This window comes from Elephas maximus, chromosome 3 (genome assembly GCF_024166365.1).
Source record: "Elephas maximus indicus isolate mEleMax1 chromosome 3, mEleMax1 primary haplotype, whole genome shotgun sequence".
NCBI classification, from domain to species: Eukaryota; Metazoa; Chordata; class Mammalia; order Proboscidea; family Elephantidae; genus Elephas; species Elephas maximus.
This window is the reverse complement of record NC_064821.1, coordinates 49,271,872-49,291,902: the sequence shown is the minus strand read 5'-3', so window position 1 is coordinate 49,291,902 and position 20,031 is coordinate 49,271,872. Positions and strand designations below refer to the sequence as shown.

The following is a 20,031-nucleotide window of genomic DNA, read 5'->3' as shown; positions in this document are numbered from 1 at the left end:
ACTCTTTGTCTTTGGCATGAGGAATGGCTGCTCTGTCAATCTGGTCCCTGTGTGACTCCAGTGAGCCAGTCCCCCTCCAGCCCACGATGGACATGAGTCAGGAGTAAGATACAAACCTTTGATGCAGGAAATTCATTTGGAATGTAGACAGTTGTTGATATGTTTGTGTTCTCTGATAGGTTGTGACTTGAGCTCCCAACAGCCCAGTGCCTTGCAGCGTGCCTTATCATTTGTCAGAACAAACTAAAAGTTAGTAGCTATTTGAAGCTAAAAGAATTCTTGGCATTAAGTTGGTTTGAAAGGCCAGGAATGTCTTATTCCAGTATAAGACTTTATGGCCAGGAGAGGACTTAGAGAGTCCATGAGATTATATACCTTCTTATATTTTGGTTTTGGACCTATATGAATATTTTACTGATTCCATTTTTTTTTTTCTTGAGAAAAAACATAGTCAACTTGATATTTTAAGCTTGTATAGTTTAAAACACTCAATGAGTATCATCTTTTAGCAAAGGGCCAGGTAACACGGATTACATTCTTCTCCTTTAGTAACCCAAACCAAACCCATTGCTGTGGTGTCAATTCCAACTCATAGTCACCCTATAGGACAGAATAGAACTACCCCATAGGTTTCCAAGGCTGTAATCTTTACGGAGGCAGACTGCCACATCTTTCTCCCATGGAGCAGCTGTGAGTTCGAACCACTGACCTTTTGCTTAGCAGGGAAGCAGTTAACCACTGCACCACAGGGATAAAGATTTAGGTTCTTAATCGAAGCCTGGTAGCTTGGAGCATGCAATGAAAGGTGCTTATTGCCACCTAGAGGCCAAAACAAAACAAAACAAACCCAAACCTGTTGGTGTCCAGTTATTCCGACTCATTGTGACCCTATCTTTTGATGGACCAAGGTTAAAAATTCAATCTGCAAACGATACATGTAACGTCATCTGGGATTTACCAGGCATATAAAATTCAGTTTTAGAAACTGATTTTAATTAAAAAAACAAAAAACAAACCCACTGCTGTCAAGTCGATTCCAACTCATAGCGACCCTATAGGACAGAGTAGAACTACCTGATAGAGTTTCCAAGGAGTGCGTGGCAGATTTGAATTGCCGACCTCTTGGTTAGCAGCTGTAGCACGTAACCACTACGCCACTAGGTTTTCCCAACTTGTAGGTGAATAAATCTGAAGGGAACTGTTTGTGGTACTGGATTGCCATCAAGGCTACAATAGCCTCAGAGTTAGCCTGCAAGCTCCGGAGCCAACCTGCCGGGTCCTGTGTGACCTGGGTAAGGGCCCAACCTGTCTTTAGCCCACAGACTTCAGTTGTGCTAGGAGACACAAGTTTATACTTAACACTGAAGTTGACCGTTGTATTCTTTTAATCTTGTTATTTAAATCCGTGACAATTTCTAATGATCAAAATCTACCATCACAACAAAAAAAAAACTAATCATATCCTAAAGTCATAGATGTGTATCCTAGATATAGGATCACTGGTAGTGCAGTGAGTAAAGCATTCGACTGCTAACCAAAAGGTCGTAGGTTCGAACTTACCAGCTGCTCTGCGGGAGAAAGATGTAGCCATTTGTTTCCATAAAGATTATAACCTTGCAGACCCTACGGGGCAGTTCTGTTCTGTCCGATAGGGTCGCTGTGAATCGGAACTGACTCCGCTGCAGTGGGTTTCATTTTTTTTTAAATCCCAGATACATCCTCCACTTACAGAAGGTCTGGTTGCCAGCTTTGCTATTCCATTATTTTAAGTGAATGATACACCATTTAAAATTTAGTAGATCTTTGAGTCTGGTTAGGGTTTATGGTTTTTATGGGCTGGAGTGTGACAAAATGAGACAGGTATAGACCCTCAACATAGACAACACTTTCCTGGACTTCTAGTTGGTAGTTTCTGTCTTTATTTGGGATTTTTTTTTTTTTTTTAATGACTACAGAAACATCAGTCACGTTGTTTCTATAAATGTTTTATAATGCAAATTGAATGTGATGAAATATTAAAAATACCATTCATTAAATATTCAAAATTTCAGTCTTTGGAACTAACCAGACCTCTTCAATCTACTGCCAGCTTAAAGAAGCAATTTAGAAATTCTGAATTATAAAATGAGAATGCTGGGGAAAAAATAAAATGGCTGGGATTATGGCTATAAAATTCCTTTTCTCCTTGAGCCATCAGCCATTTTTAGCTGCAGGCCTTTCCATTAGGGTAGCAGAAATAAAATGGTATTTTAAAACTCCATTACATCTGTAACTCCCGGCAGTATTCCAGCCAGAATAATAGCATGGTTTATTTAAAAAGATACCTGGGATGGATGCTGAGTTTTAGCAGTGAGGTAAAGAGTTCAGCCTGATCGCCAATGAAATTATCTTTTGTGTTCAGTGGAACCATCTGAGAATAAAGGCTGAATGAACAAAGGGTTTGTAAGGCTCAGGCAGCCAGCTCCACCGGTTAACATGTCACTGTTTATCGTGGTCATGGGGAGTTTCTAAAGGGGAGGGACAGGTATGCCACGAGGACCTGGATTCTCCTCTTTACCACCTCTCCTGTCCCAGGAGGGGAGAAGATGTGTTTCAGAGGCACTTTTAATTTTTGATCTCTGTGCTCGGGGTTTGATTTCATGGTAGGTTCTTCCATAATCTAACCATAACTTACCTTTTCCAGACATCTCTCTCAGTGTTTTGGTTCACCCACAGTGTGCCTCTGGATTTTCTAGCCTCCTGGTTTGGAGCATCTACCTGCCACAAATAAACAAAAATCAAAACACCTTCCCAGTGTCTAAAGTCCCATGTCATGCCCGTCTTTCAGTTCTGAACTCAAAAGCTGCCTTCTCTGTGGGAGAATTTCATATTCGTACTATGTGTTGTCGTAAAGGAGCCCTGGTGGTACAGTGGTTAAGTGCTTGGCTGCTAACTGAAAGGTCAGCCTTTCTAACCAACTAGCTACTCCGCGGAGAAAGATATGGCAGTCTGTTTCCATAAAGATTATAACCTTAGAATACCAATGGGGCAGTTCTCCTCTGCCCCATAGGGTCACTATGAGTCAGAATTGACTTGATGGCAATGGGTTTCTTTGTTTTAATGTTGTTGATATTAGCTGCCATCTAGTCAGCCACTGACTCTTGGCGACCCCCCTGCACAGTGGAACAAAACTCTGCCCAGTGCTGCTCCATCCCCATGGTCAGTTGCAGATGGGACCTTTGTGATCCACAGGGTTTTTACTGGCTGAATTTTAGAAGCAGATCTCCATGCCTTTCTTCATAGTCTTAGTCTGGAAGTTCCACTGAAACCTGTTCAGCAGCATAGCAACCCACAAGCCTTCAATGACGGACAGGTGGTGTCTGTACACGAGGAGCATTGGTCGGGAATCAAACCCAAGTCTGCCACGTTGCAGGCGAGAATTCTACCACTGAACCATCAATGCCTCTTGTACTATATAAGGTTCTTTATGTACTCATTCATTTACCAAATAGATTTGAGCAATTATGTGCCAAGCACAGTTCTAGGTATTGGGAATTAACCGAGAACCAAAAGGTCACACCCCCACAGAGCCTGTGTTTTCAGGTGCAAATGTGTGTGAGGGAGGAGAAATAATACCACCACATTTTGGCATTTACCAAATGCTGGGTACTGTTCTAAGTATTTTACATATTGACTGAGTTAATCACACAACAGCCTATGAGGTGGGTACTTTATTTTCTGCATTTTACAGATGAGGAAACTTTGAGGCCCAGAGAGCAAGTCATGTAGCATCCTCAAGGTCACAGGCTGGTCTGGGTAGTCCGGCTTCAGAGTTCGGGGCTCATGCCGCCTCCTTCTTTCCTCTCCTCACTGCATGTGGTGAACAGCAGAGTAGACAGGCTGCGTGATGGTAAAGAAAAGGACAGGAGCAAGGGCAGAGAGAGCAGCAGGTTGTCCTCCTTGGAGGAGTGAACCATCGAGCAGCGATCTGGAGTGAGTCTCCTGAGGCCCTTCCAGGGGCTCCGAGAGGACAAGCTGTTTTAGTGATATTAAGACATTATTTGCCTTTTCTTACCAGTGGAGTTTTCTAGAGGCTACATGCCAAGTGATGTGCAGCACATTGACTGCTGGAGCAGATGTAAAACGATTTGCAGAAATATAAAACACTGCCACTCTTCTCACTAAACTCAGGGAAAATATAGTTATTTTCATAAAAATATTTATGTTAACATATAATGGGTTTGTTTTTTAAAATGAGTGAGTAAATATTAATGTATTTCTTGGTCTTAATTTCCAATACAGTAAATACTGATAGATAACAACCCACATAAACAGAAGACCACAGCTGTTTGAGAACTGCTGTTCTGGGCGATTCCCTCTGGCTGCTGTGTGGAGCCTCAGTGTAGGAGGGCAAGAATGAAAACGGGGGTCAGTTACTTGGCTTTTGTAGTCGAGGTGAGCAGCAGAGAGGACGAAAAGTGGCTGGATCTGGATTGTTTTGAAAGTGAAGACAAGAGGGTTTGCTCTTGGCTTGCTCGTGTTTTGTGCAAATGACTGGTGAACATGTTACTAATAAGAAAGATGGCAGCTTTGCTCTGGCCTTTTTTTCCTCGCAAATGGAGGCCTTTACATGCCTCTGATTTAGGATTTTAGCTGCGAGCTCGCTGCTCCCATACTGTGCCCTGTTGGAGTAGTTGCCAGGCGAGGCCAGGTACTGCTGATCTTCACATTTTCCTCTCATTGTGTAATAGTCATTAACAGAGTAGCAAATAAGTATTATCACGTCATGGTGGTGGTTCTTAGTGTCAGGTTGGCTCTGACTTATGGCAGCCCCACATATAACAGAACGAAATGTTGCCTGGGCATGTTTGAGTCCATTACTTTGGCTGTTGTGTCAATCCAGCTCATTGAGGGTTTTCCTTGTTTTCAGTGTCCCTCACCTTGACCAAACTTGATGCCGTTTTCTGCCGATTGGTCTTTCCTGATGACACATTCAAAGTAAATGAGTAGAAATCTTGCCATCCTGCTAAGAAACATTCTGGTTATATTTCATGTCATGATAGCATTGTATTAAAGAAGGCATATTTATATTTTGTGTTAGATATGTCCAGATTGATTTACACTTACAGAAAATACCACCATATACTTGGAAATAAAAATTTCATATCACTCGTTTTAATCTTTCTGAATCAGTTTAATTGAGTATCCTGAGGTTATAATGTGAGCTGTTAACAATCTTCAGGTGTAAAAAGAAATAGAAAAGGTTTGAGCTGTGAGGCAGAGCCCAGAATATGCCAGTGGAGATAGGAAGCTCAGGGAGGGAGGGAGTATCTCTGAGTTAGTATCCAGGGGAGTTCCAGGCATGTGAGCACGGCTCCAGACAAAGCAGAATGGACAGGAGCTAGAAATTTATTTTATCATGTGAATGACCTAAGTAGATGCCAGATCAGCAGTTCTTACCTTAAGAACTTAGGTAGCAGTTCTAATGCCCAGTAGAGAAGGAGAAAAAAATTGCTTCTCCAGTGGTGTATGCTCACCCCCATGTTGAGAGCAATGGTGTCTCTGGATTTCAAGTGAGGAAATTGAGAATAAGAGATCAATGAACTTGCTCAAGGCCACACTAAAAATAGCGGGAAACTGGAATTGGATCCCAGGTCAGCCTGACTCCAGAGTGGGTATTCTTAAGCACTGTTTTAAATTAAGTTTTTTAGAACTTTGCATTTACCTTATTTTTATGCAAATAACGGGCATGTTAAATGTTTTTGTCAACCACACAGCTCCTTCATGCGTTATTTTCCTGGGTATGCTAGGTGCTTTATATGTGTGGGTGTTTTATTTATGTGGGCATGCTATTTGCAAAAATATGATAGTTTATTAATTTTACATTAAAATATCTACTTCGAACTTTTTTAAAATTTTTGTTGGTAATGTTAATTTAATAATAAGGTAATATCTGTTGTAAAAGAAATGACATATTTTTCTTTGTAACTTTTCTGTTTACAGATAATTTGAGTTTATCTATAGCCATCCATCTTTTTGTCTTTCTCTCGATTTCTAGTGCAATTTATTTCTTATTTCTGGTTGCTTCACAGGCTCAAATAATTTCTCTACTACCAACTTTAGAATTTTATCCCATTTGGGCCTTGATACCAAACTTGGCAACAAAAATACAAGACTAAATGGGAGTTTTATTTTAATCATATAAATGGACAGATATTTTTCTTAAAAAATAGTTATAAATTTAAAATAATAATTCTGACCTTGTGTATTTTGTCTTTTTTTTTTTTTTTCCCACCAACGCAGTTAACAAGCATAAGCCATGGCTTGAACCCACCTATCATGGTATCATTACAGAAAATGATAACACAGTGCTCCTTGACCCCCCGCTGATCGCCGTGGATAAAGATGCACCTATGCACTTCGCAGGTACAAACATGGTTTTTATTTACTCTTGTTAAATTTGGACTGGATGGGAAGCACTTCATAGACCCCGTTTGTATCATTTCTGAACTTTCTGAAAATGTCTTGATAGCAAAGTGTTATCTGTGGCTCCTGTGTGCCAGATTTTTTCCTATTAATTTTAATAGTTGAGACACTTGACCAGAAAAGCTGGTTCTTGTAGGTAAAAGACAAAACATTTAATTGCCTCTTTATACTCCTTGTCTTGATGGAGCCAGGTGGATGATGTCTAGATCAGTGTGTCTCACACTTGAGTGTGTACACAGATCACCTAGGGAGCTGGTTAAGATGCAGATTCACTAAGTCTGGGGGGACCTGAGACTCTGCATTTCTAACCTGCTCCCAGGTGATGCTGATGCTGCTGGTCCATGGGCTGCACCTGAGCGATGAGGCTCTAGATAATTAGGGCTTGAGATTTTGCTTGCACTGCCTAGACTTCAGGTATCTGAAAAGACTTTTTTGAAAATGTTGAGCAGTCTTTCTAGAGGAATCCTTTTGCCTTAGGTTTTACTTCCAATAAATTTTAGCCTGAGTTACTTTGTAAGATTGTAGTACCTAAGTCTTTTAATAGAGTTAAATCTCTAGGATTGCTTTGGAGATTTTCGTAATAACCATCTACTTTGCTAAATTGTAATAGTACTTTCCAGATCAAAACTGTTCTCACACTTGACATTCACATCAAACGTCCATATTTGTTTCCTTAACTGATGACTGCTGAACTCTTTATTTGCGTCAGACTTAGAATTGACATTGTAAAATTAAGTTTTAAAGAGCAGTTTTTGCCTGATAGTTTCCCAGAATAAAACTTCTCCTGTGAAATGAAGAGTGTGTTTTGTTTGCCTAGGGAGAAATAAGAAAAATTGGATTAACTTACATAAATGACATCATACATTAATTTTACTATAGCTAATCAAAGGAAATGAGTGTGGGGTTATTTCTGAGGAGTTACTTAAACAAATTTGTGCTTCATTATGTTCAAGTGCCACATCATATTTTCAGAAAAGTAACCTGAAAATTAGTGTGTGCTGTTCAAGTCAGTGATGGAGACAGACTTTTCCAATTAGTGTTACTTATTCAATCATTTCTGGAGAAAAACCCCATTAGATGGACTGCAGAGGAAGCCCTGCGTGCTGTGAACACACACGTACTCTATTAGTAGCTGAGGTGATTTGTGGTTTTCCCTCAGATTTGAAACCATTTTTAGCGTTGCATACTGGTTTCCTCTGTCCTAACTAGGTTTTTCAGTGTCTGTGTATGACCCCATACTTGGTTATTATGTAGTTCCTCCTTATGAGTGTGATGTTTAATGCTGTATAGATCATTATAAAGGATTATCTACGTTGTATTTTTCAGTGGACGTTTATGCCTTTCTGACGTTTCGTGCTTTTTAAGGGGTGATTGCTGTCAGGGGTTCTGTATGTACTCCCTAAGGCCTTTCTTTGTCATGTGAAGTGTCAGCTGTACACAGTCCCATAGTATTTGTGGAACCCTGTCTACTCAGGCATAACAACAATTGTGAGGATGGCACAGGACCGGGCATTGTTTCATTCTGTTGTACATAGGGTCACTATGAGTCGGAACTGACTTGACGGCACCTAAGAACAGTCTGCTACATTAAGGAGCCATGGTGGCTCAACAGTTAATAAGCGAAAGGTTGGCATCCTGAACCCATCCGGTGGCTCCTCGGGAGAAAGACCTGGCAGTCTGCTTCCCTAAAGATTACAGCCCAGGAAGCCGGATGGGGCAGTTGTACTCTGTCCTGTAGGGTCACTGTGAGTCGGTCGACTCAACAGCATGTACAACAACAGCATCTACTACGTTACTAATCATTCACAACGCTTATAAGCATTCACAGTGTTCTAGACATTATTCCAAGCGCTTTACAAATTTGTGTTTTGTGCTGGCAACAACCTCATTAGGCAAGAGTTGTTTGTGCCAGCCTCCATTTTAAAGACAAGGAAACTGAGGCACAAACATACATTATGTGTTCAGGATCATTGTGTTAGTTATCTGCTGCTATAATAGAATTATCACAAGTGGATGGCTTTAACAAGAGAAATTTATTCTCACAGTCTAGGAGGCTAGAAGTCCGAATTCAGGGTGCCAGCTCCAGGGGAAGGCTTTCTCTCTTTCTTGGTTCTGGGGGAAGGTCCTTGTGATCAATCTTCCTGGTTGAGGAGCTTCTCAGTGCAGGGACCTCTGGTCCAAAGGATGTGCCATTCTCTTGGTTCTTGTTTCTTCGTGGTGTGAGGTCCCCTGTCACTGTCTCTGCTCGTTTCTCTCTTTTATCTCAAAAGAGATTGATTTAAGACACACCCTAATCTTGTAGTTTGAGTCCTGCCTCATTAATATAACTGCCTCATTAACATCATTAAAAACAAAACAAAACTTGTTGCCATCGAGTGGATTCCGACTCATAGCAACCCTATAGGACAGAGTGGAACTACCCCAGAGGGCTTCCAAGGAATGTGTGGTGGATTCGAACTGCCGACCTTTTGGTCAGCAGCCAGACTCTTAACCACTACGCCACCAGGGTTTCCCTTAACATCATAGTGGTAGGATTTGTAACACATAGGCAAATCACATCAGATGACAAAATGGTGGACAATCACACAATACTGGGAATCATGACCTAGCCAAGTTGACACACATTTTGGGGGGACACAGTTCAATCCATAGCCGTCAAACAGCTAATATGTATGTGGCAGAGGCAGAAAGTTACAAAAGGGAGGAGGAAATGAAGTGTGCACATTGAGGAAAAAGTCATAGCAATAAAACAGCACTTTTTTCTTTCTCATTGGATTGAATCTAACTTTATTGTGTCATTTGTCAAAACTTAATGTGTAATCATAGATTTAATAATACTTAAAAAGTTTTATGAGGTTTTTTCATTGATATGCAAAAGTTATATATTGGCTTTTTTTTTCTTTTTTTAACTGTAAAGAGAAGAATTTAGAGCTAAGCCATAGTGGTAACATGATTGTATGGCTTATATGTCATAGTAGATAGATAAGTCAGTGTTTTCCTTCTGGAAATTTTTATGAGGGAGCACAGCTACATATGTATGTGTATATATATTTTTTGAGATATAATTCACATACTATAAAATTCCCTGTTAAAGTATAAAATTCAGTGGTGTACAGTATATCCACAGGTCGTGCAACCATCACTACTGCCTAGTTCCAGAATGTTTTCGTCACTTGCCCCCGATAGCAGGCACTCCCCACTTTCTTCCCCAGCCCCTGGCAACCAGTAATCTATTTTCAGTCTCTATAAGTTTGCCTGTTCTGGACATTTCATATAAATGGAATTAAGCAGTATGTGGTCTTTTGTGTCTGGCTTCTTTGATTTAGCGTGTTTTCAAGGTTCATCCATGTTGTAGCATGTATCAGAGCTTCAGTCCTTTTTATGGCTGAGTAATATTCCACTGTATGGCTATGCCACATTTTGTTTATCGTTTCATCACTTGGTGAACATTTGAGTTGCTTCTACTTTTTTGGCATAGAATAATGCTGATCTGAACATTTGTGTACAAGTTTTTGAAAAGACAAAGGTTCTCAATTCTCTTGGGTATATGGATTTGATACTCGTGTATTCTTGACTGAAGCATGGTGCGCTTCTCTGCCCGAGGAGTGAGCAGCTGCATGGGGTGGGGAGGGGAACACCTCCCATGTCACCTTCCCTCCTTCGCTCTTCTGTTGTTGTGGTACACATCCAGCAGAACACTGCCTTCATGAGGCTGTAACAGACAGGCAGTGAGGAACACAGACCCACAGAACACCAGATAGCCCACATTTGAATCCTGGCCCTGCTGCTTATTGGCTCTATGGCCTTGGGCAAATTACTTAACCTGTCTGTGCCTCAAGTTAATCTTTTGTAAAATGGGGATAATAATGTCACATACCTCATAGGGCTTTGGGAATATTAGCGTATTTATTTGTATACGTAAAGGGCTTAGAATAGTGCCTTCTGATGCTGTTGTTATTAATAATAATAGAATCTTTAAAAAACATATTTTCACTTAACATTCTGTGAGAAATATTTTTTCATCTTTCTACGGAGTCTTCATAGTGTTCCATTTTCTCAAAGAGTTTCTTTAATAATTTTCCTGGGTAAGGTAAAGGCTGTATCTGGAACCTTATTTTGATCTTAGATTTGTTTTGTTAGTGACATTGAATTTAATTTGGCACCATGATGATGGTGGTGGTGGTGGTGGCGGCAGTGGCAGCCATCAGCGTGGCAGAGGTGGTTCTAAGGACTTTATGTGGGTTACTTTCTCTAATTCTTTTCACCAGTCTCATGTGGTAGCCACTATCCCTGTTTTCCAGATGAGGGAACTCAGAGCTCTTGCCTACCTTGTTCTCCACTGAATCCCTCATACCTAGAGCAGCGCCTGGGAAGAGTCAGCGTTCCATAAATATTTGTAGATGGAATGAGTGAGCTTGGCCAATGTCCCACAGCTCATAAAAGATAGCTATGCCTTTGACCCAGAGCTTGATTCTCCAGCCCGAATTCTTAGGCTCACTGTGTTGACTCTCATGATGTTATCGTTAAAAAACTTGAACATTCCAGCTTGTAGTCTCATCCCATTACAAGGCCTGTGTGTGGGTAGCCTGTGGAATTTCCTTGTCAGAAATAAATATATGTGTCATGTTAGAAGCTCAGTCATGGATGCTTGTGGTGAAGTGTAGGCTCGTTCGTCACTGATCAGACGTTTACCTTGAGTATACAGGGTCTAGTCCAGAGTGCTTTCTTGGGGTGAAACTAAGAGAATAAAGTCTTGGTATTCGTCACGTATTTTAGGATATTATTGTTTGTTGCTGCTGAGTCAGTTCCAACTCACGGTGACTTCATGTGTTTCAGAATAGAACTGTGCTACATAGGGTTTTTGAGGCTGTGACATTTTGGAAGCAGATCACCAGGGCTGTCTTCTGAGGTGCCTCTGGGTGGGTTCGGACAGCCAGCCTTTTGGCTAATAACCTTTTGAACCATCCGGTTAAAATGATTTTCTCTGCCCCTTCTCCTCAATCTGCTGGAATCTGGGTTGATGTGTGTAAGGCTGAGTGTGAGAAGCTTGGTGGGATGGTGGTTAAAATCCAGTTACAGGATAACAAGATATTTTCAAAATCAGTTTACTTAATCTACTTGTGGTAGGCACTAATAGTTAGAAGAGCATGACTTTTTTCAGTAAGTGATTAAAATGTAAATCAAGCTCATGGGGCAGAAAGTGTCCCTTCATTTTTGATTAGAAGATTATGTATTATATAAGCAGACATTTTTGAGATGAGATGAAATGGTATTCCCTTTTCTGTGTGATACTGCTCCAAAGCAAACTGGATCATAGATCATACTATGGCCACCTTGCAAGCAATCGTTAGCTCTGTAGTAAAGTTCAAGATTAGTAGACGAGTGTACTACTCTAGGTGAACGCTTGCTGCATAGTTAACACTTACACGTGCAATGATGCTTTGTTAAAACAACCAGCTGCACCTTTTTGAAGCCCCGCTTAGGCTTCTAACAAATGTTAAAACTTTATTTTTTTTGGATGTGTCTAGGAAACTTCTGTGCTTTTCCTTCGGTCCAGTTGTGCTGACTTCTGCTATATAACAAATGTTAAATTTTATAAGTGCAAAACACAAAACAAATTTTACATCTTGTTTACTTAGTGGAGATTTAAGGAGCCCTGGTAGCGCACCAGTTAAGTACTCAGCTGCAAACCAAAAGGTTGGCAGTTCAAACCCACCCAGAGGCTGTGCAAGCGAAAGACCTGGTGATCTGCTCTGGTGAAGATTGTGGCCTTGGAAACCCTATGGGGCAGTTCTGCTCTGTCGCAAGGGGTCGCTGTGAGTTGAAAATCGACTTGAGGGCACCCAGCAACAGCAACAACAATGGAAATTTGAAAGCTTTTGAATCATGTATACAGAACTCATTTGTTGCTGCTTTTAGAATTGTACATTCCATATTGCTCATGGAAACCCTGGTGGCATAGTGGTTAAGTGCTACGGCTGCTAACCAAGAGGTCAGCAGTTCGAATCCACCAGGTGCTCCTTGGAAATTCTATGGGGGCAGTTCTGCTCTGTCGTATAGGGTCGCTATGAGTCAGAATCAACTCGACGGCAACGGGTTTGGTTCTTGGTTTGGTATATTGCTCATATTAGAAAGCCGAGCATCTCCCCGCCACTTTTTTTAATGCTCTTCCTTTGAGTGTGGGTGGTTCTATTCAAGCATTCTTTTTCCTTACCTTCTCCGACGAGTGCAGGTATTTTACAAGATCGGTTAAACAATTATGAATAGAATCCAGAAGAAATTTCAGGGCAAGGATGGGCACTTTATTTTCACACATATTTAATTAGAATCTACTCAGAAGATCTGATAGCTTTTCTCCGTATTCTTCGCAATTCATGTGATTCATATCCCCTGAGGATGACTGATGAGTTTAACTACTCTATGTCAGTGCCCGATTTTGCATTTTTAGGATATGCAACTGGGCTGATGTTGTGTTTGCAGCAATGGAGGAAGGGGTGTGTTAGGCTTCGCCACGTGAAGTTGGCATTTTTGTATGTCAAAAATGATCAAATATTGGACTTTGCCCATGGTCCAACCTAATATAAGGCAGTAATCACTTGAGTAGCAGTTTAAAAATAAGTATCTGTATGTTAGGACAGAAGCCCGGTATTATCAGTTACTGATTAGAATGAACTCATTTTGGAAGCAGTTGTCTCTCAGGAAAGGTTCAGAATTAGTAAATATTAGACAACTATGCTAGCTCCTTTAGGAAATGTTAACAAAGCATGAACGTTGGCCCTGTTCTGAAAGCACTGATAATCTAGGTGGGAAGGCAAAACCAACATTGACAAAGAGTTACCCAGGGTGACTAGGAAGTTTATAAGTCCGTGCAAAGTAAGAGAGGCAACACATAGTATTTTCGGGAGTTTATAAGCAAGAAAAGATGATGTGGGTGAAGAAGGCGAGGAAACGATTTCACAAGGCAGAGCTTGAGCTTCCTTTTAAAAGATGGGTAGAATTTGAATAGGCAGCCAAGGTGGAGAGAAAGGTAGGAGCAGAGGTGGGAACTGGCAGGGCTTCCAGGGAGCAAGTGAATAGATCAGCTTGTACGGCGTGTGGCATGGGGAGCAGGGGTTGGGAGTCAACTTCGGGTCCAATGGTTTCTGTTGAAGAGATGAATGGAATGGGGTGTTCTCTTGCTGTGGTTTTCCAATATCGCATCCAACACTGTGTCTGCCTGGGGCCCTTGTGTGGTGTGCAGACTCCCGAGCACTATTCTCAGCTGCCTGAGTCTGTACCTCCAGGGCTGGAGCCTAAGAAGTCCTTGACAGCCAGCCAGGTTTGGAATCCACCGATAGGCCAGTTTTCTCAAAGCATAATCTTCAGCCTGTTTGCTTTAGGAGCGCTCATTAAAAATACAGATTACTGGGCTTCTCTCCAGAGCTGCTAAATCAGAATTTCTTGGGGGTAGAGCTTGAGAAACTGTGTTTTAAACAAGCTTTCCAAGTGATTCTTGGCACACTAAAATTTGAGAACTACTGCCATAATTCATGAGTTTGTGAGAGCAGAGCCTGTGTATTTAAGGAATCTTGATTAGACCCATAACTGAGCTTGCCCAGAAACTAGCCCGGACCAGAAAGCAAGGAAGCCAGCCTTCAGCACAGGTAAGGACCAGGCTGGGCATCCCAGCTGGTGAGTGTGGGCACCAAGGCTGAGCAGGGCAGAGAGAAATGGATTAGAGATGAGCGGTAGATTAGCAAGCCCAGTGCAGCGGACACTTGTTACTCAGCAGATGTCCACTTTCACTTCTTAATAGGCCCCTGGTCTCTTTCCCATTGGGTATAGGTCAGTGGTTCTACAATCCGTAACCCACCTCCCCAAACCAAGTGTGTTACGCAATCCGTGCCTCCCTCCTTGGAATTTGAATACTGAGCAGAGAGACAGAGAAGCTAAAGACTGGTGTCCCATTCCATCTCAGCAGTGGTAAGCACTGTCCAGGCTGTTTTGCTATGGGACCGTTGTGGTTTCCATTTCCTGGTCTCCTGAGCTGCCTTGGGAGGCTCTTTCCCAAGTCCCATTCTCTAGACTACCATCAGTTCTTTGAGTTCCCGATAGCTTTCCATTAAATTCCCTTTTGCCTAGGTTTGCTAGAATGGATTTCTGTTGCTTGCAACCAAAGAACCCTAACTGGTAGAGGCAGCACTAATGTCCTCAGTAAGGTGTGAAGGAAACACTTGCTGTACCTGGGCAGGGCCAGCTGAGAGCCAGGGAGACTCTTAGAACAGGATTTAGAGATACCCTTCTCATTTGTGGAAGACTTAGAAAGGAGCAGGACCAACCTGAAGTTTGGGTTTTCAAAGGAATGAATGAGGAAAGAATAAGGGTAAAGCGCTGTCAGTTGAGAACCCCGGACATGACTTTGGGTATCAAGAAATTGAATTTATCTATTTTTATATTTTGCTTTTAAAATTCTTTAGTACAGTTCTTTTGGACTATTTTAGGTGAATGAAGAAGGGAAATAGAGATAGGGGAAGGTTTGATTCACTCCTAGGCTGTCAGAGCTACAGAGGTCTCCTGGGAAACCTAGTCGGGCATTTTATTACAGAGAACAACAGGATGAAAGTAGAGTTGTAGGTGGATTTATCTAGTGGTGGTGCATAACCTGAGTTGAATGGGAAGGGGGTACAAAGAAAATAGAATCTGAGATGATTTTGAGGGGTCCTCCCTTGCAAGATCAGATGTGAGGTTACGAAGAGAGGACTGAGTCTGGGATAGCCAACCGAAAATGCAAAAGGATAGCAATGTACTGTTACATGGCCTTACAGTGATGCGACTCCATGCAATGCATGTAACTACCATGTAACTTCATGTGCGTAATTACCACATGTATATAACTAATAGAACCACATATAATGGTTAAGGAGACTGGGAAAAAGAATGAGTCAGTGACAGCTTGTGAGAATGGTGGTCTCTGGTTTAGGGGAAGAAGATAATAAATTGGATTTGGAGTATAAATCGGAGAGGAATTTTTGTTAATTTTGTTAATCTGAGGAATTATTGTTAATTTTGTTGGCCTGATAATGTTACGGTTGTTGTTAGGTGCCGTCGAGTCAGTTCCGACTCATAGTGACCCTATGTAGCACAGAACGAAGCACTACTGGGTCCTGTGCCATGCTCACAATTATTGTTATGCTTGAGGCCATTTTTGCAGCCACTGTGTCAGTCCATCTCATTGAGGGTCTTCCTTCTTTTCCCTGACCCTCTACTTTGCCAAGCATGATGTCTTTTTCCAGGGACTGATCCCTCCTGACAACATGTCCAAAGTATGTAAGACGCAGTCTCGCCATCCTTGCTTCTAAGCAGCATTCTGATTGTACTTCTTTCAGGACAGATTTATTCAATCTTTTGGCAGTCCATGGTATGTTCAATATTCTTTGCCAACACCATAATTCAAAGGCTTCAGTTCTTCTTCGGTCTTCCTTATTCATTGTCCAGCTTTCATGTGCATATAATGTGATTGAAAATACCATGGCTTGGGTCAGGCGCACTTTAGTCTTCAAGGTGACATTTTTGATTTTCAACACTTTAAAGAGGTCCTTTGCAGCAGATTTGCCCAATGCAATGCATCTTTTGATTTCTTGACTGCTGCGTCCATGGCTGTTGATTGTGGATCCAAGTAAAATGAAATCTTTGACAGCTTCAATCTTTTTCCTCTTTGTCATGGTGTTGCTTATTGGCCCAGTTGTAAGGATTTTTGTTTTCTCTGTGTTGGAGTGTAATCCATACTGAAGGCTATGGTCTTTGATCTTTATCGGTAAGTGCTTCAAGTCCTCTTCACTTTCAGGAAGTGAGGTTGTGTTATTTGCACAACGCAGGAGCCTTCCTCCAATCCTGATGCCCAGTTCTTCTTCATATAGTCCAGCTTCTCAGATTATTTGCTCAGCATACAGATTGAATAAGTATGGTGAAAGGACACACATGTGATGTACATCTTTCTTGATTTTAAACTTCACAGTATCCCCTTGTTCTGTTCAAATGACTGCCTCTTGGTCCGTGTACAGGTTCCTCATGAGCACAATTAAGTGTTCTGGAATTCCCATTCTTCTCAATGTTATCCATAATTTGTTATGATCTACACAGTTGAATGCCTTTGCATAGTCAATAAAACACAGGTAAACATCCTTCTGGTATTCTCTACTTTCAGCCAGGATCCATCTGACATCAGCAATGATATCCCTGATTCCACATCCTCTTCTGAATCCGGCCTGAGTTTCTGACAGTTCCTTGTTGATATACTGCTGCCGCCGCTTTTGAATGATCTTCAGCAAAATTTTACTTGCATGTGATATTAATGATATTATTTGATAATTCCACATTCGGTTGGATCACCTTTCTTGGGAATAGGCATAAATATGGGTCTCTTCTGGTTGGTTGGCCAGGTAGCTGCCTTCCAAATTTGTTGGCATAGAGATTGAGCACTTCCAGCACTGCATCTGTTTGTTGAAACATCTCAAGGGATACTCCATCAATTCCCAGAACCTTGTTTTTTGCCAGTGCTTTCAGTGCAGCGTGGGCTTCTTTCAGTACTATCGGTTCCTGATCACATGGTACCTCTAGAAATGGTTGAACATCAGCCAATCCTTTTTTGATATAATGACTCTTTGTATTCCTTCCATCTTTTTTTGATACTTCCTGCGTCATTAATATTTTCCCCGTGGAATCCTTCACTGTTGCAACTTGAAGCTTGAATTTTTTTTCAGTTCTTTCAGCTTGAGAAATGCAGAGTGTGTTCTCCCCTCTAGTTTTGTCTCCAGCACGTCATTACGATACTTTGTCTTCTCGAGCCGCCCTTTGAAATCTTCTGTTCCGCTCTTTTACTTCATTATTTCTTCCTTTTGCTTTAGCTACTCGATGTTCAAGAGCAAGTTTCAGAGTCTCTTCTGACATCCATTTTTGGTCCTCTTTCTTGTGTTTTAGTGACCTCTTGGTTTCTTCATGTATGATGTCCTTGATGTCATCCCACAACTTGTCTTCGGTCATCAGTGCTCAGCGCATCAAATCTATTCTTGAGATTGTCTCTAAATTCAGGTGGGATATACTCAGGGTCATACTTTGGCTCTTGTTGACTTATTTTAATTTTCTTCAGTTTCAAATTAAGCTTGCATATGAGCAATTGATTGTTCCACAGTCAGCCGCTGGCCTTGTTCTCGCTGAAGATATTGAGCTTTTCGTCATCTCCACAGATGTTGATTTGTTTCCTGTGTATTCCTTCTGGCGAGGTCCACATGTATAGTCGCCGTTTATGTTGGTGAAAAAGGTATTCGCAATGAAGAAGTCGTTGGTCTTGCAAAATTCTATCATGTGAGGAGGCCATATTTTCCAACTGCTGGTCCTTCTTCTTGGTTTCTAACTTTCACATTCCAATCACCAGTAATTATCAATGCATCCTGATTGCATGTTCTGTCAATTTCAGACTGCAGAAGTTGGTAAAGATCTTCAGTTTCTTATGGTAGTTATCTTAAAGAAAAAACTCTTATCTGTTAGAGATATCTGCTGAAGTATCTATAGATGAAACAATATGATGTCTGGGATTTGCTTTACAATACTTGAGCAAACAAACACTTCACCCTTCTCCCAAGTCTTCCCTTCTTTCTCTGTGTTTTAGTTCATTAACAGCACCATCAGCCAAAAACCAGGGAGTTACTCCAGTCTCTTTCACTCTCTCTCGTTGGTAATGAAGGCATAGCTGTTGGTGTTGTTAGGTGCCGTTGAGTTGATTCCGACTCATAGTGACCCTATGCACAACAGAACGAAACACTGTCCAGTCCTGCACCATCCACACAATCATTGTTGTGCATGAGCCCATTTTTGCTGCCACTGTGTCAGTCCATCTTGTTGAGGGTCTTCCTCTTTTTTGCTGACTCTCTATGGAGCATGATGTCCTTCTAGCATCATAAATATCTTCCTGAATCTGCCTTAGTTTTTTAGCCTCATCGTATCTCATCTAAAATACTGTAGTCGTTTTAACTTGTCCACTTGCCCCATCCTTGCTCCTGTCGAATCCATTTTTCTCATTAGAAGCAGTGTCATAGGCTGAATGGATAAAGCGACCCCGAGAAGTGGGTATGCTGGCCCTCTTAAGCAGATGTCTCCGCAGTGACCTGTCCAGTCACACAGCTGATGTGGGAAACCCAGGGCTGTCTGAGGATGAAGCCACACTGCCCCAGCTGCATCAGGCTGCCCCTTGGGAAGGCGGTCATTACAGGCAAAAGGACCCAGCCTGACTAGCAGTGGATTTATTACCACTGAGTGAAAACCCATGAAGTAGCCAACTTAAGTACTCAAAATTGGTTGGTTTATGTAGAAAAGATGCAATTACATGTTTTTGCAGCTCTTATTATGAATGGATCCAGTCTTTAGAGAGCAGCCTGGAAATATATAGTGAGTTTTAAAATAATTTATGTCCTTAACATTTGATAACCATACCTTTGAGACACTATTTCAGGTTTTTTGTTTTTGTTTTTTGTCCTTAACAAATTATAATACTGGGGTCCCTGGGTGGTGCAGACAGTTAACATTCTTGACTGCTAACCAGAAGTTTGGAAATTTGAGTTCAGCCAGAGGCGCCTCAGAAGAAAGTCCTGGTGATCTACTTTCAAAAAACCAGCCATTGAAAACCCTGGAGCACAGTTCTACTTCGACACACATGGGGTCCCCTGGGGTCAGAACTGACTCAACAAGCTGTAACACAGATACACGTTCAAAACTAAAGGAACAATTCCCATTTCTCCCTTCTGTAGTGTTTCCCATCTTAGTAAAGGGCAACTTCATCCTTAAAATTTCCCACTTAAAATCCGCTAACAGATGCTGTTGGCCTTACTTCCAGAGCACACCCAGACTCCAACCACTTCCCTCTATTCCCACTTGTACCAGCCTGGTTCGAACCGTCAGCATCTCTTGCCTATTGTTGGGCACTGTCAAGTTGATTCTGACTCACAACAACCCTATATGACAGAGTAAAACTGTCCCATATGGTTTCCTGGGCTATAATCTTTTTGGGAGCAGATCTCCAGGTCGTCTTTCTCGTGGAGCTGTTGGGTGGGTTCTAACCACAGCAGAGTGTGTAACCATTGCACCACCAGTGCTCCTTAGCTCTTATCAAATAACCTCTGTATCTGACCTTGCCCTCCTACAGACTTATTTTCCACAAAGCAGCCAGATAGATTCTTTCAGAATGGAAGCCATATCATGTTATTTCTCAGCCCAAAACCCTCCAGTCATTTCCTTCTCACTCAAGGAAAAACCACAATGCACACTGTAGTGTAAGAGATCCCACCTGTGTGGCTTCAGGCTACTTATCTGGTCACATCTACTGTTCTCTGCCTTGCTCAACTCCTCCAGTAGCACAGGCCACCCTATCACTGATCTGAGCCAAGCCCACACTTGCCCCATGGCCTTTGCACATGCTGTCCCCCCCCCCACCGCCTGAAACTTCCCCGTATGATCACCTTGCTTACTCCCTTAGCCTACTGCCATCGAGTCCATTCCGACTCATAGTGACCCTACAGGACAGAGTAGAACTACCCC

At 41.8% G+C, this 20,031-nt stretch overlaps 1 protein-coding gene across 4 annotated transcripts in view; it reads left to right on the top strand.

Moving 5' to 3' along the window:
* The window catches only part of CLSTN1 (calsyntenin 1), a 90,882-nt gene that overhangs the window by 34,750 nt on the left and 36,101 nt on the right, over positions 1-20,031 (top strand). For all 4 annotated transcript variants that reach the window (XM_049877859.1, XM_049877860.1, XM_049877863.1 and 1 more), the window contains exon 2: positions 6,283-6,405. In XM_049877859.1, coding sequence (XP_049733816.1) covers positions 6,283-6,405 — 123 coding nt within the window. The remainder of the gene's footprint in view (positions 1-6,282; positions 6,406-20,031) is intronic.